Here is a 26379-nt window from a genome sequence, read left to right as displayed (position 1 = left end):
TAAAATTTAAATATTTTATTACCTGAATTAATAAATGTATAAATGTTTTCCTCCGCGAGGGGGTGTTTGTTTGTTTTGAAAACGTGGTTAGAAAAGCACGTGTTTATGTTTTCTTGGAAGAAACTCGCCTTTTCTCTTAGTACAGCTGCAGCTGTTATAGGTTTGATTTATTATCGTTAAAATTAATAAATTTTTGCATATTTTACGCTCTATAAAAGTAATTTTCAGTCTATTTTCATGAAAATATACTTCTAACACGGCTGCTTTTCTTGCTAGCGACTCAATACTCGGTTAACATAATGCCTGTTTTGTGTTATTAAAACATAATTGTGGATTAGAAAATATAAAAATGTATACGACTTAATAACAAATTTAATTACAGGTGTTGTCTTGCTATATAAATTTTTTAGAAGGAAAAAGGTTTCGCATCATAAAATTTATATCTGTAGTTGCTTAGAAGATTGGGAAAAGATTGAAGATGAATTTACTTCAGCATGCATTAGACAAAAAGTGATTATATTTTTAAAATTTTATTCTAATGAATTTTTACATAAACTTAATTTTCAGAAATATAGTCTTGGTAGGGCAATTTACAGCTAGTTTTTATATATAAATGTTTTACAGGAAATAATTATAAAACTAATATCTAAATAAATTTATCACATTAAATTTTAGGATTATATTATTATTATTTATCTTAAAATCTTTGCTTCTTATATCTTACTAACAATTAAGATTACATGAATTTTATGTATAATTAATTTATAAAAATAAATGGTATATTATTGTAAGTTTATATTTACATAAAATATAATTTTTACATAATACAGATGAGTTATGTGTACAAGTTGTTTTATGGTGAGTCATACTCAGGAGATTTGTTTGTAATATTTGAGTATGAGTCATATATTATAGCTAAATTCACTAATGATTAGCTATAAAAATGATAAAGGCACTTCAAAGAAATACATTTATTATTACAGTAAAATCTTCATATTTTGATGTTATTAGTTATTAAAGTTATCAGAAAATAGAAAGTACCAAAATGTGTTAAAATACGTTTTTAAAATTTATTTATTGTATTCAAAATTTGACAGAGCTTTGGAGTCAGTAGACCAAGCCCCCAACTCCAACTTCAGTTCATAGAATTTTAGATGGTCTGACTTCAACTCTAAATATGACTCAGAATTTCAGAAGGTTTAACTTTGACTCCTGCTTTTAAATAATTTAACAAATACTTTGATTATATTAACTGATAATGGCATTTCGTTTGTATCAAGAGAATCATCATGCTACTTCTTAAGCATTTTATAAGTCAATCATCCAGCATTCCTATGGAAACTGAAAATACTTATCTTTTTTCATAGTTTTCATTATCGTTACCATCATCTTCATCTTCAACAACACATTGATACACAAAATGTTTTCCACCTGTGGTTATATGGAAGTATTCAAAAACACTAGATTTACCAAAATCTTCTTAACCATTTTGTATGGTTTTTTGACAATAAAAATATAGAATTAGCTAACATAGAATGTATTTGAGTATAAATCTCTGTAAAGAAAATTAACAGTAGTTAGTGATATCCAAAGAAAGATCTTGAAGTAGCAAAATCATCATAAGATCTTGCATTACAGAAGGTTTGTACTTCCATTTATAATGCAAGATAGGAGTTAATGCTCTTATTAGGAACTTAAGATAAATTAAGTAGTACAAAAAAACAGGAGTCAGTCCATTTTTACGGACTCCTACACCTTAGCAAGAAATTTACTCCAACTCCACATTTCTATAAAGTAAAATAACAACCTTTTTTTCATTCCAGCAGTATTTTAATTACATAAAAAGATTGTTATTTTACTTTATAGAATCAATTCCAGTAAGCATTGTTTATTTACTCCACATTTCTGGTTATGATTATCGTTATCTTCTCAAATAGTCATTTTTTTTTTTTTTATGAGCCTTAATATTGGTAAAATGCAATTCTTTTCAATCTCAACTGGTGCTTTAAACAGTAATTTTAATTATTTTAATCATTGTTTGCTCACAGTATGATAGTTTAAATAGTTGACATTTCTTTCTTTAGTTATACAATACTTGTTAAAGGCAGTATTGCAAAAAAAAAAAAAAAAGGCAAACACCACTGGATGAATTACTATTAATAATAATTATGATTAATATATCCTGAAGTTACACATTTTATAATTGTTCTAAAGATTCTTTAGTGTTAAAGTCAATAAAACCAGAATTTTCACTAATTTATATGATCTAATGTTATGATTTGGTTATTGTTATTGGTACAGGCAAATTCTATAGTGATTACTTTATGAGAATTCTATTATATTAATTGGTCTGCAATTTGAAAAAATTTTAGACCTGTAAATTCCCACTGTCATCTGTCTGTCTTTCCTTAATCTCGAGAATGGAGTTAGATAGATGAAATTCGAGTCCATATGCCTTGGGGCAAGAGACCCCAATTAACTATATACAAACTTTTGATGCAAACCAGAAGTCATGTTATTTAAATTCAAAATTTTTTTCCCAAAAGGTGTTAGATTGATAACCAGCATGACTTTATTGTTAAAGGAAAAGTATGATGTCCTGGCAAGTCACTACAGTACTAATTTGAAATGGAGAGCATACATTTTAAATTAAATAAATGGAAAATGTAATTAAAAATTTTAGCGTGGCATTGTGACGATGTCACAATAAATAATTGCTCGTTTTTAATTCTTTGTTTTTGTTTTATGAATTTACAATTAATACAATAGAATTTGCATACTACAATCATTCTGGGACTTGCCTATATCAATAATAATACCATGATAAATACTGAAGAGTTTTATGAAATTTTGCATTTTGACATCCACAATGCTGTTAGACACACTAATTGTTATCATCTTTCTTGTTCCAACTGATACCTATTGCTCTAGTATATTGTAATATTTTGTATAATGTAAGCTTTGTACTGATTGTTCTAAAAAGTGATGATTATCTCATCCTCGTGAAAACATTTATTTTGTATTATTGAATGACCATATTTTAATAAACATCACAAATGTTTTTTATAGCTTTTGTTGCATCACTACCTTTCCAAAACTTGAATAACATGCAATGTCAAATATGCAACTTTTCTGGTTTTGGCTTGACATTTTAAACAGGGATGTTAAAAAATGAAATTGATCTGTAAAACAAAAGAAAAGAAGTCACTTTCAACTTACAGAAATATCTTGCACAATTTTAGCATATGTAATTAACTTATTAGAATTAAATAAATGTTGATATGCACAGAAACAATATTACTTTCCAGCAGTGGCAGCCTTAGGGGGTGGCAAACAGGGCAATCGCCCGGGGCCTCGCTCTTGCAGAGGCCTTGCGCAACAACTCAAGTAGAAAAAAGTTGTTTTATTTTATCCTTAGCTATTGGTTATAAGCTGCAAACATCCTTAATAAATCCCTGCGTATATCTTTTAAGGCATTTGTGTACTTTAGTTTATCATCATTAATAATTTGTCATCTTTATGATTGTTAACTTTTATAAATCTTCTAATACGTATAATATTTTAAAACTCTAAATTTATTTATTTATAACTTTTTCATTTCTTATCAATCATCAGAAATATCTATTTTCAATTCACATACTTTGCACAAAAGACAAGGACCTTGCAAAGATCTGCCGCCCAAAGCCTCGCAATGATTAAGGCCACTGCTGCTTTCCAGTGCCCCTTATAAATGATTTTTAAAAAATAATAAATATGAACAAGAGAAAGATATGTCAGATTAGCAAGAGTCTACTGTATTTATTGATAGAAGGTTCTGGAAAAAAAGAATTGACCTGAAGAGGGATTCAAGCCTACAGCTCCCACTTACTGTGTGGTTGTGTTGCCAGACCTTCATTCAATCATTGCTTCCAGAACTTATTAATTTAGATGTAATCATACTCAGTTACTTACAGCACTATCTGGAGGAGACGACTCAGTGCCTTCGGCCTATAATTTCCACTATAATCCAGCAATTGTTTGGCTTTAATATATGACTATTGGGTTTGGATGTTTTTATTTGTATATGTATACCCTGCAGAAGAAAAAGTGACAGCTAGCTGCTATGACAGCATTTGTTTAACTTTTACAGGTGGTTGGTTTCGACTGCGAATGGACTTATCGAAAAGGCAACCGACAACCCATTGCACTAATGCAGATTGCCACAGCACATGATATTTGTGTGCTGTTTCGTTTGTGTAAATTTAAAAGTGCTCTTCCTTTTAGACTATTAAGACTTTTAGCAAATCATAGGTAAATATGAAAATTAATTATAATTGTTCATTTTAACAACGAAGTCTTATTTACACAATTGTTAATTTATTGTTCAGTATTTTGAAAGTAGGCATTGATATAGACGGAGATTATTCAAAGTTATTCAACGATTATGGTATATTAATTAAAGGTTGTTTAGATTTGAGATACATGATAGAACTCATTCCTGAAGCTCAACATATGTGAGTTTAATTTGGTAAAATAATCAGATTTTAAATGAATCAAATTAATAAATTTTTTCTAAATAACAATGAAATAAATTTAATATTATTTCAGTACAGGAAAGGGTCTTTCTGCAATTTCAGAAGCTGTTTTAGGAGAAAAATTGAACAAGAGTAGAGAAATTAGGTGTAGTAATTGGCAAAAAAACATATTGAGCATGCAACAGGTAAGTGTTAATTCTTAAAATAATAATAATGTTGTTGATGTGATGTTAACTTGTAAGTCAAATCTCGAAAAGCATAGTTCTCTACTCTAAGTAATCTCCATTACTAAATAAAAGAAGAGCTTCCTACAATATAACAGAAGACAGTCTTCATAGTTCATCATTATTCTTTATTATTCAGTTGTTCATCATTCTTTATTTAGAACAGTATACATCCTGAATACTATCAGATCTCGTATATTCTCAGACCATTCGCCACCAAAAGGTTATTCTCTTCTGCTCTTCTTTGTAGTGTTAGCTTTCCCCCCAAAAAAAAAAAAAATAATATATATTTACTTATCTAACCACCTAAAAGGGCATTTTTTGGACTAATAAACAAATTGTTATGTCCTTCTAATCCAACTTTTTACTGAAGTTCAAGAATTACTCAGAAACAATTTCATTTCCAGATTTTTATTTATATGCATTTCAGATCTAATGTTTCCACCGATCCATCCTCAGCCTACAGAGTATAAAAAATTGTTTTGTAAATTTACAATTAAAACATTTTTAAAACAAATATAAACAAATAAATAACTTACTTACTGTAAAATATTTGCATAAATATTGTATCGTCTATGACATACAATATTTATGCAGCAAAAATATACAGCAATTAAAAATAATAACAATTTAATGAATTTAAAAAGCGGGATGATAATTGGTGACGTGTGGAAATACGTCATACACAAGAATAAAAAAGTGTTACGTGATGCAGGACGATTGGTTTAGTGGAATTTTAGAGTGGTTTTAGATGATTATGAATTCTTGGCGTGGTCTTTGTCATAGATGATACAATATATATGCAAATATTTTACAGTAAGTAAGTTATTTATTTGTTTATATTTGTTTTAAAAATGTTTTAATTGTAAATTTACAAAACAATTTTTTATACTCTGTAGGCTGAGGATGGATCGGTGGAAACATTAGATCTGAAATGCATATAAATAAAAATCTGGAAATTAAATTGTTTCTGAGTAATTCTTGAACTCCAGTAAAAAGTCGGATTAGAAGGACATAACAATTCCTTTTTAATATAGTATGGTTGCTGTTTATTTAATTTCTATATATAGCATCCTTTTAATCCAAAAAATTCTTCTTGGTAGACAATCTCACAGCTTTCCAGTCAGAAAACTATGGCTTTATTTCAAAAATTGAACTACAAATGCGTTTTGGGTTGGTTTCAAGGACGACGCCAGCCAATGGGTAAGGGGGGGCAAGATGATGTAAATTGATAGAGGATATGAATTGTATTTAGGTAAAATAAAAGCGATTCATAAAGTTTTAATCATTACTATGTACCGGAAAAGAAATATCTCAAATAAAACATTTTCTTTAACTTATAAGAAGCCTAAGAAGATTATTTTAATTAAAACTTAGCATTTAAATAACTTTCTCGAATTTCTAGGTGAGGGCAGCTGCCCCTCTGCCCCTCCCCCTGGCGACGCCCTTGGTTGGTTTCCAACCCCTCTTCAGTGCTGTTCAAAAAAATTTATATACAAGTTGTAATTAAGGACACAACATTATTTAAATATTACGTAAAAAAAATTTCTACAATACAAAAACTTACATATTATATAAGGGCACATATTAAAACTTCTATTTCTATATTTTTATCTCTATCTTCCATAGGTATATATAACAATCCATAGCAATCTAAATATATAACTAGATTAGATTGATATTATACCTATGGAAGATAGAGATAAAAATATAGAAATAGAAGTTCTAATATGTGCCCTTATATAATATGTAAGTTTTTGTATTGTAGAAATTTTTTTTACGTGATATTTAAATAATGTTGTGTCCTTAATTACAACTTGTATATAAATTTTTTTGAACAGCACTGAAGAGGGGTTGGAAACTTAAACCAACCCGAAATGCATTTGTAGTTCAATTTTTAAAATAAAGCCATAGTTTTCTGACCGGAAAGCTGTGAGATTGTCTACCAAGAAAAATTTTTGGATTAAAAGGATGCTATACATAGAAAAAGACATAACAATTTGTTAATTCATCCAAAAAAAGCCCCATTTAGGTGGTTAGATAAGTAACTAATTAAGCCAGCTAATATTGCTAACATATATTTACTATAAATTGAATTTAAACAGTGAGATTGACTAAATTATGTTTGAACAGAACTCCAACAAATGTTAAAATTAAAAATGAACAAGTGTTTTGGCTGCATTTATCAGACATGTTCTAGTTTGAATATAGAACAAAAAAGAAAACAAAGTAGATTATGTTGTAGAATTTCATGCACATAAATCAATTTAACATACAGGCATAGCTTGCTTTACAGTACTTTGCTAATATGATGCTCTTCAATTATATTTATAACATATTTTAAACTTTGTATATATTTTTGTATATTTTTTTTTGTAATTTACTTTGTTAATCTCGTCCCTTTTGGAATGAGGTTAACAACACCAATAAAGAATAAAGGAGAGTTCAAGTGAGGACTCGAAAGTGAGCTTTCTATTGGTTTCTGCTTTGTGCTTATGGTAGTTTTCAGGGTTTTTTTTTTTTTATTTATTGAGTGGTACTCTGAATAGGGTAAGGTTGCCCAAGTCGTACCCCTTAAAAAAACATTCTCAGAAATTAGAGAATATATTAGTAAACACATACTTATGAGTATCATTGGAAACCTTAGTAAACCCTGCTTTTATTTATTGCAAAAAAATTAAATAGTCTGCACACATTTTCTTTAAACTCATAAAATTAAAAAAATTGAAATCGGTATGACTAAGGAAACCGGTACCTTAAGTCGTACTATCTACTACCTAAGTCGTACCTCAAACTAAAATTAATTAAATATATGGTTTAAACGAGTATATTTTATTAACACAACTACGCAACTATATCTTCATTCACAGTCAATACAAACATATGTTTTTGTTTGTTTTGTAACTCCGCCACATACATCATGAATCCAAGACTTGCATTTTAAACATTGAATCGTGTTTTCTTCACGGATATTATTGCATATTTTACAGAACCAACCATTGTTTTTACTATTCTTCACCTTTTTTGTTTTACATTCTTCTTTTCGTAATTTACGTTTAACAGAATTTTGCTTAATATCTTTTTTAAGGGGGTACGACATAAGACACAGCGTGCATGTCAGTTCGTAAAGCCCCAAAACTACTTTGAAAAATCTTTCACAAAACTGCAAGAGGCAAACAAATCACTAATAGATATATAACTTATACTAAAAAAGCAAAATGCATTTAACTAGTGTTTTCTTACTTTAGGAGCTTCCTCACACCAGATGAAAATTACACTCAAACGACTATAAATGAATTTGTTTACCAAAAACAGTCTTAATTCCTTGAAATGCAGATGAGCATTGCCTATGCGCATAAGTACAACCGAGCCATATAACTATACACTATTGCCATTTGTATGGCGGATAAAGTACTTTTGAAATCATTTAAATTATTCATGATTTAAGCACCGGTACGACTTAGGCAACTTTCCCCTAAGTAAGAAAGTGATTGAAGTTTAAAGCAACTGCATGACCATTGAACATGGTTTTTTGCAAATATGTACAATTTGGCAAGAACAATATTGTGATAAAGCCAGAATTTTGAAATTCAATCTATGGGATGAGATATTTGAGGTCACATAAAGTCTATAGGCTGATTGCCAGTTGTAAGCTGGTTATGTGCTACATGTCAATTGAGTTTCCATTTGCTGTCAATTTACATTAATCTCAATGACAATTTTATTATTTTAGATTTAGATCAGTTTTAAATACCACAGAAATGTTTCATTTTCCTAGAAAATATCCAGTTACTTTTATTTTTCCATTCTTTTTTTAGACCTAGCATTATTGAATACTTAATAAATGATAGTATACATATGTTTTAGGCTTTTATAAGCAATGGCAAATGATAAAAGACTGTATTTTACTTTAAGATGATATTCACTAATTCATTACTCTAACCCATTGTATTAGCAAGACATGCATATGCTTATACATCGAAATCTAAAGTTAAACAAAATATTTATACCTGTTAAAGGTACCTACATTGCTTAATTCAGTAAGCATATAATTATTTTTGTTTACAAAAATTTTATCCAAATAAAATTAGTTTAACATTAACATTTAACTCTGTTTTAATATTATAATCTCATATATTTTAAGATTTTGTAAAGATCGGATGAAACAAATTGTATTAATAAAATAACCAATTCAATTTTTGAGTCTTAAGTATTAGAACGTTAAAAATAATAAAATACTGTTTCTTATATTGTTGATTATAATATAACTAAAAGATTTAATGTAGTATATATAATTATATATTTATAAATTAGGTAAAATATGCCGCACAAGATGCTATAGTTTCTGCACGAATATTTGAAGAGATAATGAGATGGAAGTTGTCAAAAAACCTACCACAACATTCAAGTTCAAAGACAGAAGCAGATATGTTATACGCAGAGGCTCTCTTTGTTTGTTCTGACATTATTGATCTACCATATAAAAATAAAAGTAAACCTTCTCCAATGGTTAGTCATTATTTAATTTTAACTTTGTTAAAAATCTGTTTATGTTAATATTTGTTTGGATAAAATAAATTAATTCTGAATTTCACTATTGATTTGTTTGCACCAATACATTGTAGCTAAACACCAATACAGTCAGCTCGCATTAATACGAATCACTAAGGGAACAGTAGTTAGTTTGCTGTAATAAAAGTTCATATTAACAATTTTCAGAGTCAAAATCAAGGTTAGGTAATTCAGAGCCAAACATGGTATCACCGTATGCACCCCCCCTGATAAGCAAACTAGTATGTGTTTGCATGGGACCACATCCATATAAAGCAATGTTTTTCAACCCTTTTTTATCTCACGGCACACTCGAACATCTAATTAAATTTCCATGGAAAAAATCACATGATTTAAAGGTGTGTTTGTAAACATTCTATTGCCATATTACTTGCCACTTAACCTAATTCTTTTTGTCTATATTTTTTGTGAATTAAATAAAACAGTATTGTTGTTTCTTAAAATAGCAGCAGGTTACAACAATAGTTATTTAAATTAATAATTTTCATTTACATAAGAAAAGCAATTAACATTAAGTCTTGATTTGCATTTAAAAGTGACTTGATAATTGTCTTTAGAAACCTGCCCAATGTTCCACTATTTCAATTAAAATAATTTGAACTAAATATGGACAATAGATACATTTTTGATTTAAAGAAAAGTTCATTTTAAATGAAATAACCTGGTGTTGTGCATATATAATTTTGCTTATGAACATATATATTTTTTACTACATTGTGCATACGTTTGTTTATTATAACAATGAAAAACTCATTTTAATTCTGACAAGTACACTTGTTGTTTTTTGGGCTCCTTTTGAAAATAACTTATCTAATAACATTCAGAAATTTTTGCAGCATACCAGTGTGCTGCAAAATCACTGATATAAAGGAATGGGCATCCTTAAACTTTGACCTTTATTTTCTGAGTACAGTAGAATAGCCTGCTAAAACCAGACGTTTGAATTACTCTACAATCGGGTCGAACTCTCCTTTGCTTACTAGGAGAAGAAAATTGTTCTACTCAAAATAAAGCATTTATTACCATACTACTTTGCTTTTTACATTTTTCGAAAAGGATAATAAAATCATTATTGGAAATAGGGTTGTGAAGGTAATTTACAGTTCAGTTTAATGAATTCTGGCAACGCTTTATCGCACAAAATTAACATTGTGACAATGGCATTTTCCCAAGGCAATGGTAAAATTTGCTTTACCGGTGTTTGTTTTAAGGCGAGTTGACTGTATTAGTCGCATATAAGACAAAGTTTTTTATCCATTTTTCACTGCTTCAAAAACCTAGGTCGTCCTGTACGCGCGAGCAAAGGATTCTTTTCGTTTTTGTATAATTTTTGTAAACTGTGTGTTCGCATTTTTTACCGGATTCTCACCTTCTGATGCTTAAAAACAATAGTATTTTATCTGGGTCGTTTGAATCGTTCTTGTGTATTGTCAGGAGTAAAGATGAATGGCAATAGGAAAGCAAAGCTTTTGAATTGAATTCCAAAATTACATGTGAGCCCAATATAAGTTTTAATTCATTCCCACGTGAAAACAGATGATTATTTGGAAATCAGAATTCGAAGAAACTCATAAGTGTAATTGACGAAGAGTGGATTCAACTGTTAAGAAGAATTGACATAAAAGGTTCCCAGTTGTGCAGCTTTACGTGAACAAATTATGCTGTTGATTTTACCAGATTTTTCCTTGAAGTTTAAAATGCCAGTAGTTTTTGTGGGACAATGTGTGCATTTACCTGCATTTGATATTTTATTTGTTATTAAACAAAATAAAATTAAATTGTATTAATAAATTTAATGTTTTTTTATTTTGATCTTTAAAGTCACACCTTGTCCTATATGCAAGATCGTCTTAATTCGAGTAAATATGGTACTTTGTTCTATACTATCGGGTGTATTGAAGACTTTGAAGATATTATTTACTGACACAGTTAAAAAATGAGGAATGAAGCATCAATCTAAATGACCTACAATAATTCACAAAGTAAAGAGTGTTCTCACATTAAAAATGCCAGCACTATGCATGAGCAGAGATAGAACCTTTACCTTGGGGACATGACATAACAGTTCTTATTCCTTTAATTTTTATCACTGATCCTAGAAGCTTTTCAATAAAAGTTACTCTTAAGAACAAAGGATGACCACAACTAATTATTTATTATTAATGTATCCTGCATTTCTCAAACTATGACCTTACATATAACGAACTTGAAGAAAGAAATCAATTTCATACACACATTCTATAATCTTTATCGTCGTCATTTAGTAATAAAATTATTATAAGAAAAAAGTTGTTTAAAAACTTTCAGTACTTAACAGATGCGTCTATTGTTTCTAGTTTCTTAGAGAATATTTCATTAGTACAAGTGTTACAAGTATATCTGTAGAAGATAGTATCATTTTAATGCAACCCGATATTGAGTTGCGACCCACAGTTGGAGAAATGTCGAATATATCTATAATAAAGTATGTACGAAAATTAATTGCATCTTATGCCCAAATAATGAGCTAGTGTAATGTTAAGATGTAAAGCACTCTGTCTTACTGCATTAAAACCAGCATTTTATTCAAAATTGCGAGTACTTTTGATAGCTTTTAACTATCTAATTCGATTCAAATCAAATCAAAGAAGATTTTTCATATTTAAACAAAATAAGAACATTAAGAGGCAAGTTTTTAATGATTGAATATTAATAGTTTAAAATTCAGTTTTTCTAATAAATATACTATATTTTGAAAACAAAAGATAAGACCCACATCTATTGTAACTATATATAAAATTAGTTACACAAAAAATGTAAAAATAATAACTCTATCTGTAAATCCTTAATATAATTGTTAATTGATTTGGCTTGTGAATGGCTCAAATATCTTTTGTTATTAGTATTTGGCATCTGTTGTTGTTTGTATATTTTGTATATTATATTTTGAAAATGTTATATTCAGTGCTGTATTCTTTATTCTTTTCTTTAAATATTTTAATTTCAGACATCTCAAAGTAAGGATGGATTAGTGAGAAAATTTGATGAGAGTAAAGGCTATTCCACACGCAACAAACCATTTTATCATAATTGTCAATTGCAAGCACCCGACGGTGAGCCTCTTTGCGTATGTAATACCAAAAAAATCAATTGGTACTTGAGTAAAAATTTGGCAAGTACGTTCCTTTCCATTTAGATTATTACAGAAAACAGTAAACAATTTTATACTAAATCATACTTTGTTTAAAAGGTAAAATACAGGACGACCCTTTAATTGTCCGTCTCAACTTTGAACCTGCCGGAAGACCTATATTGGATAATGTTTATTACACTCACGAAAAAGAAAATTGTTGTGTAGTTTGTGGAAAATCAAATTCTTTTATTAAAAAGAATATAGTGCCTCATGAATACAGAAAGTAAGATGTAACTTTCGTACAGAATGATTCGTACAAAACAAAACCCAAATATTTAGCCATAAATCAAGAAATGATGGAACGGAAGTAAAAACTTTGAATTCACTTCTATCTTATTATGTACCGAAAGTGCCGAAACAGATCTTGTATGCAATGGAAGTGTCCTCCATTTTGCATCGGACATATTGTTGCATGTTTTTAGGAGAATGTCTTAGCATCTACGTCTCAGTTTATCTAATTCTACTTGTGATGTTTTCTTTCAATGCATTAAGTGTGCAGGCTTGTTAGAATGTACTCATTTCTAAAGAAAAACTTCACAAAAGAAATCGGCAGACTATTTTCTTTTTGTTGACTGTGGACCTTCTAAAAATTGCTTATCCCCTTAACACATGCTTTTCTTGAAATGCTAATTGTGAAGTCAGTAAACCATGCTTCTCCAGCTGCTAATGAGCCCATCAGTGGCTGAATGGATAAATCCATTGAACACTGGTCATAGGTTTGCACTTGACCAGCAAGCTACGTAATAAATTATGCTCTATATATTTAGAAAGATTGGACTAAAATGCTGTTCGTTATAGTTGATAGTTATATAGTTATCTGGGTAATCACTGGAACATAAATTTATAAGGAATTTTATTTTATGCACGTACAAACCCACATAAAACAAGACCATATTGTATTTTGCTGGACATAATCTCTAGTCAGTTCCACATCATCCAACTGTTCCACAAACATGTAGAATTTGTAATTCTGTCAGAAAAATGAACACATCAAATGCCACTCCATATACAAGTATTCATCATGAATCAAATGATTCCTGAAATAAGAACCTTGGTCCATCACTCTTGCTTATATCAAATATTTGGGCTTTATTCTTTATAAATCACCCCATAGCTCTATTATGATCATAAAATTTTATGAAATAATGTTTTCTTTCTAGATATTTTCCAAATCTAATGAAAGACCACTTGTCCCACGACATCTTGTTACTATGTGTTAGTTGCCATAAAAGAAGTAACGCTTACGATCTAGAGTTACGTAGACAACTTGTAAAAGAATGTGAAGCTCCCCTTGGTTCTCAAGATAACATCAGACTCCAAACGGATCCCATTCGTTTAAAGGTTCACTCTGCTGCAAAGTGAGTTCTGTTTATCAATGGTTTAATTTTTTGGTTAATGTTACCCTTGGTGCCAAGATGGTGGCTCGTCTCTGATTCCAGCAAAGAAACAGTGGGACGCACGTTCTAACCTAACCTAACCTATTCTAATAATTTGGTGGCTAATAATTATGGTAATTTATTAGAATAGGTTAGGTTAGAACGTGCGTCCCACTGTTTCCTTGCTGGAATCAGAGACGAGCCGCCATCTTGGCACCAAGAGTAACATTAACCAATTTTTTTTTAAATTGAATCAGTAAGATTATACGTATTTTTGATAGAGCATTGGTCAGGAGTGGAGCTAATCTCCCGAACAATCGAAAAATAGAGCTAGAGAACTTGGTCAAAACTTTTTATGAGTTGGAAGAAATCACTCCCGAAATTTTAGAAGAAGCAGCTAATATGAATACTAAGTAAATTTCATTTTCATTTGATATATAATTTTGCGATAAAATGTGGATTTTTCTCTTCGAATATTAAAAATTTAAATACAGTAAGACCCCGCTTAACGCGAGGGAATGCGTTCCTAGACGACAAAGCGTTAAACGAGGTCATTTTAACAAAATAAGGAACACGCGACCAAAAATAAACTGATTTTACTTTATTTTTAAGTTAGTTTTATACTAATTTGCATTATAATATTTGTTAAATAACACATAAACATACCCACGCAGAAGTGTAAAGTTCATTTTTTGTGACGAAGGCCCTGGTTCTTCTGAAATTCTTGTTTTTTTGCGACAAAGTCGTGGAGTTTCATTTGTCTTTTTTTTTCCTTCTTTCGTTAAGCAAATGTCGGTAGCAGAAGATCGCCTTCAAAACGCTCGTTTTGCTTTTGCACTCCTTTCAAAATCTGGATCATTCGCTACAATTTGATCAACGATATTGGTTATCGTTACCAAACCTTTACTAAGGAAATCTGTAGAGAAATTCTTTGGGTTCTCCGTTTTCAGAATCACTGTTTTCCAGTTCTACATGAATTCTGTTCTGCCAGTTCGTGAAGATTGTCGTTGGTAAGGCTCTCACCAGAAACCTGCGGTAACTATCGATATTCTGCTCGTCTACATCTATTCCTGCTGTATCGATAGCAATAGGCTCTTCTCGTTGAGAATTCTCGGATACCTTCGGCCATAACTTCTTCACACTCCGTTCGTGCATTCATCAGTTAATTCTTGCCAAGCGAAGTCGATATTGCCTATGGCATCCACGATGTTATATTTTTCCAAAATTCCACAAAACAAATGTAGATTTAAGGAAAGTACAGCGCTACGACGAATTGTCACTTTTTGCTGATTGGGTGTTCGTGAATAATCGTATTATATATATGAATCGATGAAATGCCGCGATAATTTGAATTGGCATAAATTTTGAGCTTTTTTTAGGCTTCGAGTAGACCGCGTTATAGTAGAATCAGCGTTAAACGGGGTCTTACTGTATTAAGTTTTAAGTATAAACAGACTTCTATAATTTAAATTATTTCTCACTAACTCTGGTTGGCTAGATAAATGGTTTTCTTAACTCTAATTGGTTGAAGATATGGTTTTCTTTACAGCAGTTCGTTGTCTTTTTTTTATGGCGATTTATTATTGCTTTCTTGTTTACGGAATTATTTAAATTTATTTGCATAAAAATTTAAATAATCAATCACTATTTTTTCCCTCCAAGGGCACTAAGAGGGCTTTTTCAGATCCAATAAAGTGGCTGGGTGGAGAGGAACGGGTCCCGATATATCGGACGGATTATCCACAAAAATTTTTTGTGGATAATTCCATTGAGAAGGTAAAACCTGATGCTTTTACCTTCTCAATCACCATTAAAAATGTCGTTATTATATTATATCTTGTTTACATTGACGAGAACTGTTTGTTTGCGAGGATATTTCTCGCTTCTGATATTTTATCTTTTATTACTCTCATTTTACTATTTTTCATTAATGGATAGACTTTTTCTAATATTTTAAGAGGTATTTACAATATATTTTTTTAATCGATTTTAGGATTGAGAATCAGAATTATATACCGCATGGTCAAAAAGTGGTTGAACACGTGTCGAAGAACGGGGGTTTAATAGCTTTCGAAAGTAGGTGGAGAAAACACTTTTTGGACACAATGAAACCTGAATATCTTCCACAAATGTGGTCTGTGGATCACAATCATCAACGACTTTTACTTCAAGTTAAGAAAGGAAATGTTGACTTTGACTTATCCGTTCTTGGTATATCGCAAGATGACATCGATGGCATCCAAGATGATGATGAATGACTGTTTATCCTCGTCAAAGAACTATAATATTTTAAGTTATACAAATATTGTTTTTTTTTACATATAATTTTTTTGTATTAAAACGAGCCGGCGTTAAAATAAAATCATTTAAATATATATTAGTCGTGTTTTTTGATTTAAAGAAATCAGGTGGCGCTACCGTTCTTAACCACGTGGTCGGCGGAAATGGCGAGCAGTTTGATCGTTTAAATCGATAATTCCCTTTTTCTAGCTTTGCTGAAATTTAAGCGGTGCAGTTTATATAAATTAAAAGATAATAATAATAATGCGCGCTATTGTGCAACGAGTAACCGGAGCTGCCGTTAAAGGTAAGCTCTTGAATTTAACACAAAGTTGGTTTATAGAAACTTAATATTTTTTTCTTTACTGTTACAGTAAATGGAGAAATTATAAGCTCAATCGGAAAAGGGATATGCGTGCTCGTTGGTATAACACGCGTCGATACGAGAGATGACCTGGAATACATGTAAGCATTTTTGATGGTAAGCACTGCTATACGCGGTGAGAATTAAATGCACTACACATTATTTGCATTACTTCAATTATTTCCTAATGAAATCTGTGTATTGTTATAAAGTTGGCTTAGTAGCTTGCCAGACAACGTTGCCAAGCTATTAGGGTATTAGGCCCTAGTTCTCTCTTGATGGACCTGAACAGTATACAGTTCCAGAATGATTGAGTATTTGGTAGATGTTTTTCCTTTGATATCTTTAACTGGTCATAGATGACTGCATACAACAGTGAAGTAAATTTTAAAATATAAAAATGTGCATTATGATAATAATGCACTTACAAACCTGCAACTGTTACTGTAAATGCTAACTTTGTTATCCTAAAACGATTTAATTCAAATACAAGCAGAATCTGTAGTATTTGCTAATCACTTGCTTCAACTCTATCTGCTCAACTGCTCAACTGCTAGCAATCCATTATTTGGATGCTGAATCTATTGAATGCAACCAATGAACAATTTCTGCGTCAGCAATTTTAAACTTCCACATCATTCGGCAATACAAGAAATAGATTTTGGAGAGTATATCTTTATAAAAATCATTCAGATGACCATCATATAGATTTTGTTGTATTGAGATGTGTGATATCTTCATTAAGATTGTGGTGGTGATAATCATCACCACAATCTTAATGAAGATATTTTATAAGCATCATCTTAAGACATTGTTTACGATAACTAATTTGAAAGAAACAAGATAGCTTACGGTTGATTGAAATGTTATAATTTCCGAGAAATCTGTCAAATAGGTAGAGTAAATACAGCATTTATTATTTATAACTGCAGATATGTTTACATACAAAATTAAATTTCTTGACAAAGAAATCGTCATTATTAACTGATTACTCTAATTTTTAAAAAACAAACTAAAATAATTGTCTTTATCGCATTTAATTTTCAATTTTTTATTGTGTTTTATTATCATAATATGTTTAAAAAATTTATAAGTTTCTAAAAATATTTCAGGGTGAGAAAATTGCTAAATTTAAGGATATTTGAAGACGATAATGGAAAACGTTGGAGCCACAGTGTAAAGGACAAGCATTATGAAATCCTTTGTGTCAGTCAGGTAATTTTAATTACATTATAAGAAATTGCATGACAAAAATTATAAAATCAAAATAAATCCGTCATTTCTTCATATATTTGATTTTATTGACAAATTACATTTCACATTATATTAATTATATAAATTGCAATATAATTAACAGTACAGACCAAGGAAGTTACAAATGGCTCATTGTGAAATAATTATTGAAATGGTCTAAACAAAATTCTTGTTACTATGTGGGTCAAAAGTCAATTAATTAAGGAATATACATGAATGCCTGAACCTAAGGACTACCTCAGGCATTCATCTTTTAGACAATTTACACTTTTAATTTACCAACTGTGCACTTTTATACATTTTTCAGCTGTTGCAATGGCACTATTGGCTAGTTTTGGTTTTGATAACATCAAAATCATCTATAAAAATAAATTTTTATTGTATGCTTTATTTGTGATTTTAATACTTAAATAGTGTTTCATAATTTGATTCATATTTTATGTGAGAAAAATAATACTTTCTTAGATTAATAAGAGATTTAAAATTTTTCTGTTGAGCTCTCTGCGATCAGGGACCCTTTCATAACATGCAGCTCTGTTGCTCAATTTTTGTACATATTTTCTTTTTTAACACATTATTCCCAAAGATTAAAGATTACCCTTAGGTTTTAATCTTTAGAGCATTATGTTCTAATGGTTACAAACTCCCAAAATAATTATTCTTTGAATACAATCATTAATTATTATGTATTTATTCTGTACATAATTTAATGTGAAAGTTTATTGCTATTCATGGAAAAGTAATGCATAACTTTTATGCCTTATGGTTGTCTGAGGTTGATAAAGGTTCATAAGACTTGGAAAAAGTTAATTTTATATGATATGAAGTTAAACATGTAAGTTCTTAAACATTCCAAATAGTGTGTTTCAGACTTAGGATATATATAAAATATGATATAACGTACAGGTTGTCCTATTTAAAATCAGCCCAACTGAGATAACTGATGTAAATTTTATAAGGAAATTTAAACTGATGAAGCGTTAGTGATGAGAACTTTATAGGGGATATTTAAAAAGGAAAAGTGTATAAGACCAATCTGGAATTGTGTGCCAACTGAAGGAAAACATTCACATAAGCATTGACACTGTCAACATCAATAGACTGTTTTATGTAAGATCAGTAAGAACAGTTCAATAGCCAGAAATAATTCATTGGGGGCTAGAGAGGCAAATTGAAAAAAATTGTGACTGGTATTTTTCTTTTTCCAGCCAACACTAGGCTGTAAAAAGAGTAGTCTAAGTTTACATGATGAAAACAGAAGCATATATTATACATACTGCATATGGGCTCTACTGACTAAGCTGAGTGGCTTAGCTGTCTTATTGCCCCCAGAGCTATGGATCTGGTCAAACATTATTACTAGTAGATGCACAAGGACATCACTTTTATCATTACCATCACCATCATCATTTGTAAGTTTCTGTACATTTAAGTAATGTTAAAGTAAAGTTTCTAATCAGTATCCTTTGCTTAAATTCATCTGTATTATTTCCAATGGGAGTCAATTTACACGAGACACCTGTATTTATCTATTAAGAATTATAGCCTCTTGGAATTTGCACTTTCTAATTATAGCCTGTCCTACAATATCAGTTTGATGTCTTTCTTTTATATTTTGCATCTTTCTCAAGCCCTTTTAGAATAAGATAAATGAAGAAATTAGTTTTCAAATAAAATTTCTTAAACTTTCTCATGTATATACAGTGAAACCTGCTGTGTCCACCTGTGTAAGATGATCACTTTGAGCTGGTCCTTTCGGTGCTCACAGTAGCAGATTTTACTGTAATTATTAATTAAAGGTTTGTGTGTTTCATAAGAAGCTGAATATTGGTGCTATTGATTTAAACTCTTATAATTTTGTAACTGAAATTTGTAAAAGACAGTTTTATCAATAAAATAATTTGAAGAGTTCTGGATTTTTATCCCAGTTTGAGAAATTATTTGGTATTTCACATCAGGAGTAATTTCATTTAAATTTTATATTTATATTTACAGTTTACTTTATACTGCACGTTAAAAGGTAACAAACCTGATTTCCATCTATCAATGGCACCAGACAGATCCCAGCCATTTTATGAAGAATTCGTGGAACGGCTAAAGAATTCTTATAAACCCGAACTTGTCAAAGGTGCGTTGTTCCGAATATCCAAATCATTTTTGTATTTGAGGCATTAAAATGCAAATCATTGAAGAACAAAGTTAAAATTTAAAATTTTGTTTATTTTAAATATGTAAGTTATATAATCAAGAATCATTACTATAAATATTTGAATTTATATATTGCGTATATTTTAAAAAGTATTTGAAAATTAATTAGTCATTAGATTGCCAGAACATCGAAGGGATATTTATAACAAGAATCAAGATTTCCCTCTTGCTTGTAATTTATTGTGTTCTGATGATTGTGAATGGACATACCAAATGCTTCAAAATATGTTTTTGTATTTAACCTTCAACATTGTAAACTGTTGTCTTACTTATTTATTTGGTTTTTAACTTTCCATTCTATGGACATGACTCCTTTTTGTAGCAAGTCCATCACAGGTTTGGCCAGACTTACAATGGAGTAGATGAGGGATGAGACCCAACATATTTAGGACTACCCCAAAAAAATTGCTGGGGTTTTTTTACCTATCCAGATTTATTTTCAAGTCTCCAGAGTGTTAGGCTGACACCTTATCCTCTTGACCATTTGCCTGTCTAAATCAGATTTTAATAATACGCCGTGTTGTTAGTTCTTTGACCACTGAGGATGTTCACATAGTAAATTCTTGTTTATATTTGACAAATCTAATATAATTTAATAGCATTTTTACAAACTGTACTCATATTCTGTTAAGTTCAAAATATTTAGGAAAGATAATTCTTGATATTTTTTAATGATTTGCAATGGTGATATTTATGAAAAATAAATCTGAATATAATTTTCATTTCAGTGCTGATAATTCATAAATGATGCTTTTACTTTCTCTACATTATGGCTCAACAACTATATATTTTGTCTGAATTGTAATCTGTCAAATTTATTTTCATTTACCAGATGGAAAATTTGGGGCTTTCATGAATGTCGAACTAAAGAACGAAGGACCCGTGACAATACAGATTGAATCTCCATCTAATCAGCCCAAGGTAAATTTATAAAATGACATGTTTGTTTAGTAAAAAAAAAAATTACCACAGTCTCTGAAGGATAAGGAACAAAGCTACTTATTTACAGATATTTCTTCTCCCATCAGCTAATTCACAGCATGATGATCTCGATTATATTATGGATACATTTTTACATCCCATTATATGCTGTTTGAATCAAATTGTAAAAGACCAAATTGGCAGAAAGCTCATTACAATCTTCCTTCCAATAGATCTTTAATTATTTCTGCATAAATTTTAAATTATGACAATGAATAAAATCTTGCTTAAATAAAAATGCAGGAAAGTTGGTAACAATTTGCAAACGTGTATTTTGTTGCAAATGTATAATCACACTCAACGGTGATACATTGACTTTGTTCTTTTTTCCAGTTAAGAGACTACGAAAAAATCAAATTTTATAGTTTATCGAGTACTGTTTGAATGCTTATAAATCTTCAATTGCAAAATTATGGAAGCAATACACATTTTCAGTGATTATTATTATCAATAAACTATATATAATTAATGTCAAAAAAACAATAAATTAATTTTTGAAAATGCCACAAATTCTTGGTTATGTATCGTATTTTATGCGAAAAACTTCATTGCTTTTAAGATAGACAGTTAAACAAATTTTTAATAAGAATTACAAATGCTAACGGAATTCATTTTTTTCTTATTTTAATATGCCGAAAGAAATGCTGCGATGTAAAATATGCCACATCCGCAGGCTGTCTGCTAGGAGTTTTCCAGGTCTTCACGTGTCTGGCATCTAAATAGGGGTTGGTTTCCCATAGAAAGTACTCCTCGGGGCACTTCCCTTTTGCAGATTACCCTTATGCTGCATTGTCTTATTTTCATCAATTGCTCCAATCCACATCAAATATCTCGATTTTGTTTCATTTTAATAGTGCTTTCCTAGTTTTCTTGCAAGATACTTTATTGTTCAAAGATCATTGTTCAAAACTTTATTAATTCATTAAAATAATTTGAAATACAGTCGACACCCGGATAACTCGACACTTGTCGGTTACATAGTCAGTTTTTTGTGGTCCCGGCCAACTTACATAGGCATTAATGTTATTAACCTTAAAAAACTCGGTTTACTCGACATTGTTTAACTCGTCACCACTGGATAAATCAACATACTTTTTCTGTTTTACACTTTTTAGAATTCTGGTAAGTCAACTCCCCCCTGAAAAATGAGTTCACTCCATACAGCTTATTGTACGGTGTGAACTCATTTTTTCAGGAGGAAAGTTAACTTATCAGAATTCTAAAAAGTGTGAAACAGAAAAAGTGTGTTGATTTATCCAGTGGTGACGAGTTAAACAATGTCGAGTAAACCGAGTTTTTTAAGGTTAATAACATTATTGCCTACGTAAGTTGGCCGAGACCACAGAAAACTGACTAATTAACCTAAGGTGTCGAGTTATCCGGGTGTCGACTTATGAGGAGTCAATTGTATTTTCCATCATTATTTTATAAATATTACTGCATTACAGTTAGGTAAATGAGATTTTACTTTTTTGGTGCCAAAATGAAACTTAAACAATATAAGAATGTGTCTTGAATGGGAGTTCTCAGTTGCAGCCACCAAGAAAACTTTTCATGACTACTGTATGATTTTCCAATCCAGAAAGCCAATTTTGTAATTACCAAGGAAAAACTATTAATAATCTAACAAATAAAAAACAATCAGATGGAAAGAGTTGTCTTTCAGTTAAAAATGATTATTTCAAACAGTGTACGACTGAACTTCATCTTGAATAGTAAAATCCTTAACATATTTAAGATCTGATGATAAATATTTGGCATGGCTACACCTGGCCACAGAAAAATATTTTCTAAGAATTCCTAGACTAGAAAATATCCAAAAAAAAGAATAAATAATAATTGTCTGATTACAAGTTTATATATCAACTTGATATTTGGTCAAATGAAGACAAATATGGAAACTGATATAGGTAAATTTCACAAAATACAATAGTACAATCACAGTTGTAACAGTTGTCAGCTTTTTAATGCAAATAAGTCAGAATTTAAAATAAAATTCTGTGAATAAGTACTGAAAATTTTGATTTTTTCGTATTTGTGACATTAACGGGTGTTTTGTCGATTCGTCGATTACCGCTCTTTTACTTTCATTGTAATGAATCTTTGTAGGTTTACAAACTACAAAAGTTTGCTTAGTTGAGTTTGGCATCAACATTAAGAGTGAATGAATTTTAATGTAAATTATTCTTACTTTCAATAATTTCAAATTCAGTCATTTGAATTTTTTCTGTAAATGTTGTTTGAACATTCCTTTACACATTTTATTTAAAAAAAAAAAAATATATATATATATATATCATTGTATTTGGTGAGAAATTCTTAAAATTCATTTTGTTCCTAAATTTACCAGACAGTGCATTACGACTACATCTCATCATCCGCTCCCCACCCACCATCTATATTTACGGTCCATTTGATCCCCTCCTACTCTGTTACAAATGAGTATAAACTTGACAGACAACAGAAAAGGGACTGTCAGTTGTGGCACATTTTGTTACTTTGACTTTCAAACTCTTGTCCTTTTAAATTGAAGTCATTTTGTTTTCATTCCAGTACAGAATGAGTAATTATATATGCAAGTAATACTATCTTTTTTCTTGATTTAAATAAAATAATTTAAAAATTACTACACAAAATTAATTTGCTAACTTGAAAACGTTTTGTCAGGATACAACAATCAATCTAATCATTTAATTATTAAAAATATTCATATGTAAAACAATTAGCCGAAATTAATAAATTGGTAATTGGTAGTTCTACTGCTTGCCTCGTACTTGTGTCGAGTGCTTCGTAACGTCGCATAAATTTTTAATTAAATTATTATGTAATGTACAAATATAATCAAAATATTGTTAATCAAATCTTTAAAATACTCGATTCTCTAAAACTATATTTTGATTAAACTAATAATTAATGATATCAAGTAATATGGTTGTACAGCTATAGAGGTGAGAGCCATGGAAGGTTATGGGCCTCAATTGAGTTCCTTATTGTTATTTTTTTCCCACGACAGGAGTGGGTAATTTGCATGGCTGCTGCCTTTCCTGGATGTGGTAGCCAGGCTCCCTCTCTAGAATTGAATTATGATTTCCCATTACCCATAATGACCAAGGTAAGCATTAAAGTGCTAATGTTTTTATGTTCCAGTACCATAAAAATGCATAGACACGTTACTACGTTTCACCACATAAATGCCATATATTATATTAATTTATCTACAGTACTTCTAATAAAGTATTATACCAAAAAGTGAGAAAACATATATTTAAAAATTATTTTGTATAAACTATTCTTTACTTTGTTAGATAATGTTTAGTTGTTTACTGCAATGTGACACGGCAATCTGCTGAGGGGTATCTCATGGGTGGACTTTCTACGGAAAACTGGCACCTATTTAGATGTTATGAATGTGATGAAAACACAGAAAACACCATGTGGCCAGCAGGCTGTTGAGGCAAGAATCCCTGAGCAATCACCAGTGTTTAGTGGTTTTATTTACATGGCCACTGTGGACTCTGTTAAATAATAATGAAACAACAATATGCAAATACAAATTATACAGGGTATAACTAAACTCTGTGCCAGTATTTTAGGGATAGATTCTAAGGCTAAAAATAAGACAAATCCTCTAAAAAGGATCAACTCGAAAATGGGGAATTGATATGGGGTTGATATCAACTCTATATCAACTATAGAATGGGGAATTTAAAAAAGTAACATTTTTGGCAGGCCATATCTCAAAAACAAAGCAGATTTTGAAAAACCTTTATAAAGGATTTTAGGGGGGTTTTTATCCTAGAATCAATCTCTAAAATATTAGCACCAAGTTCTGTTACACACTGCACAGTCTCCTAGCCAGGAATAAATCATTGACAGGCTAGAGGAGCAAACCAAACAAATTGTGACCAGCATTTTTTTTTTTCTTCAGCCATCACTAGGCCTATTAGCTATTGTTTAAGTGTAAAAATAAGTAACAGTGGCCTAAGTTTACATATTGAAAGTGAAAGCATGTTATATATGTTGCACATGGGCACCATCGACTAAGCCAAGGGGGATTAGCCACCTCGTAGCCGATACACATCTGATCCTATATACAACATACTATCAGCACATATTATGTTACATTTAGTTGATTGTATATCAACTAAATGTAACATAATATGTGCTGATAGTATGTTGTATATAGGATCGGACCTGTATCGGCTAAGTAAAACAGTAAAAGACTGCTACTTGCTGAGTGTTATCTGCTTCCAGTAAAAAGTTTGAAAAATATATATAACAAATTTAATTACAACAAGAAAAAAAAACAAGTTTTCTTCAATCCAATCAACCATTAACCAACACACGAAGATGATATGCTAGTGTTTATACAGTCGAGAATAAACTAAACTAATCAGTTTTAAGTGGGAGTTATTTATATATAAAATAAACTTTGGAGTTCTTTAACTTGTGTACAGATGTATCATTAGCATCGGTGGAAGTGGAAGTAATTAATTTGTTAAGGCAATAAACAACGTGCAGTCATTTACATTTTCAACAGAGTGTGTGGTGAAGTGTTATTTTACTGTTATTATTTAATTTCGAGTGTATAATTATGGTAGAATCAAAATCATAAGATAAAAGTCTTCTTTTTAAGCCATTTTGGAGCATCTTTAGAATGTGTATTGAATGCCAGAAACTTTACTTGACATTAAAGGTATCTTATTACTGTAAATTTTCTGTTTTAATTGCAAATTTTGAAGGGAATGAAGCATAAATGTACATCTTATAATAAATTATTTTTGTTTCGGGAGATTTTTATACGTTCTTATTTTCTTTTATCAGAAATTGGAAGTTGTAGAGACGGCATCAAACACCGAAATAGAAGAAAAATGAATCTGTAAAAATTTAGTGTATACGACAACGTATTTATTTCAGAACTCGTGTAAGAGACATTCTTAATTAAATAAATTTAATTGAATTTTAATTACATTATTTTTATTTTATTATTATTTTTTTTAAGTAAATAATAAACTTTCTGCTTATCAAATTTTGTACTATTTTAAGTAATTATAAGTTCCGCACTCTCACTCGAGTAATTGAAATAAAAATAAGATCGTCATTGGATTATGAAGGAGGAAGATTTGTTTAAGCTACATGTAAGTTTAACTAAAAGTTCATTCGTCTAAACAATTTCTATATTTAGATTATTTTCATTTAAAAATTAAAAACAAAACGCAGTTTTTTAAATATAAAAACCACATTATACGTCCAAAAGTCATTTTAAATTTTCACAGTGAAAACATCATCTGGGAGTGGTGATTTTTTTAAGAACATTTTGAACATTTTACAAGCGATTACGAAGCGTATAAAGAAAGGTCGAGGCTATTTTAGCATTAGTTCTAGTAATTAACTGGATGTTAATTTTTAACATTTAAAGGATTCTCTCTCTTGC

General features: G+C 30.1%; 2 protein-coding genes across 2 annotated transcripts; both read left to right on the top strand.

Annotated features, from left to right (window-relative positions):
- Positions 1-58: 58 nt before the first annotated feature.
- Positions 59-16233, top strand: Exd2 (Exonuclease 3'-5' domain-containing 2). The gene is made up of 11 exons (XM_067273956.1): positions 59-160; positions 383-510; positions 4130-4290; positions 4368-4493; positions 4588-4699; positions 9053-9247; positions 12297-12465; positions 12540-12705; positions 13643-13840; positions 14140-14271; positions 15852-16233. Exons 1-11 carry the CDS (start codon positions 106-108, stop codon positions 16114-16116), a joined length of 1707 nt encoding a protein of 568 aa, XP_067130057.1. The 5' UTR covers positions 59-105; the 3' UTR covers positions 16117-16233.
- Positions 16234-16274: 41 nt separating this feature from the next.
- Dtd (D-aminoacyl-tRNA deacylase) lies at positions 16275-25911 on the top strand. Its single transcript, XM_067274003.1, has 6 exons — positions 16275-16445; positions 16513-16603; positions 17615-17717; positions 19752-19884; positions 20797-20885; positions 25770-25911. The coding sequence occupies exons 1-6, from the start codon at positions 16403-16405 to the stop codon at positions 25818-25820; spliced, it is 510 nt and encodes a 169-aa protein (XP_067130104.1). The 5' UTR covers positions 16275-16402; the 3' UTR covers positions 25821-25911.
- The last annotated feature ends 468 nt before the right edge of the window (positions 25912-26379 follow it).

The sequence above is a fragment of the Centruroides vittatus genome, unplaced genomic scaffold (assembly GCF_030686945.1).
Source record: "Centruroides vittatus isolate TY-2023 unplaced genomic scaffold, ASM3068694v2 contig_502, whole genome shotgun sequence".
Lineage (NCBI taxonomy): Eukaryota > Metazoa > Arthropoda > Arachnida > Scorpiones > Buthidae > Centruroides > Centruroides vittatus.
Note: the sequence above shows the minus strand (reverse complement) of the source record. Positions and strands in the feature narration are given on the sequence as shown.

What these genes read in the sequence shown, in the direction of transcription:
- Exd2 (XM_067273956.1), top strand. Translation starts at nt 106, where the DNA reads ATGTTTTCTTGGAAGAAACTCGCCTTTTCTCTTAGTACAGCTGCAGCT. An exon ending in CAGCATGCATTAGACAAAAA is followed by an intron (nt 511 to 4,129) that starts GTGATTATATTT and finishes TAACTTTTACAG; the next exon opens with GTGGTTGGTTTCGACTGCGA. An exon ending in AGACTTTTAGCAAATCATAG is followed by an intron (nt 4,291 to 4,367) that starts GTAAATATGAAA and finishes TTTATTGTTCAG; the next exon opens with TATTTTGAAAGTAGGCATTG.
- Dtd (XM_067274003.1), top strand. Translation starts at nt 16,403, where the DNA reads ATGCGCGCTATTGTGCAACGAGTAACCGGAGCTGCCGTTAAAG. An exon ending in AAATCCTTTGTGTCAGTCAG is followed by an intron (nt 17,718 to 19,751) that starts GTAATTTTAATT and finishes TTATATTTACAG; the next exon opens with TTTACTTTATACTGCACGTT. An exon ending in TAAACCCGAACTTGTCAAAG is followed by an intron (nt 19,885 to 20,796) that starts GTGCGTTGTTCC and finishes TTCATTTACCAG; the next exon opens with ATGGAAAATTTGGGGCTTTC.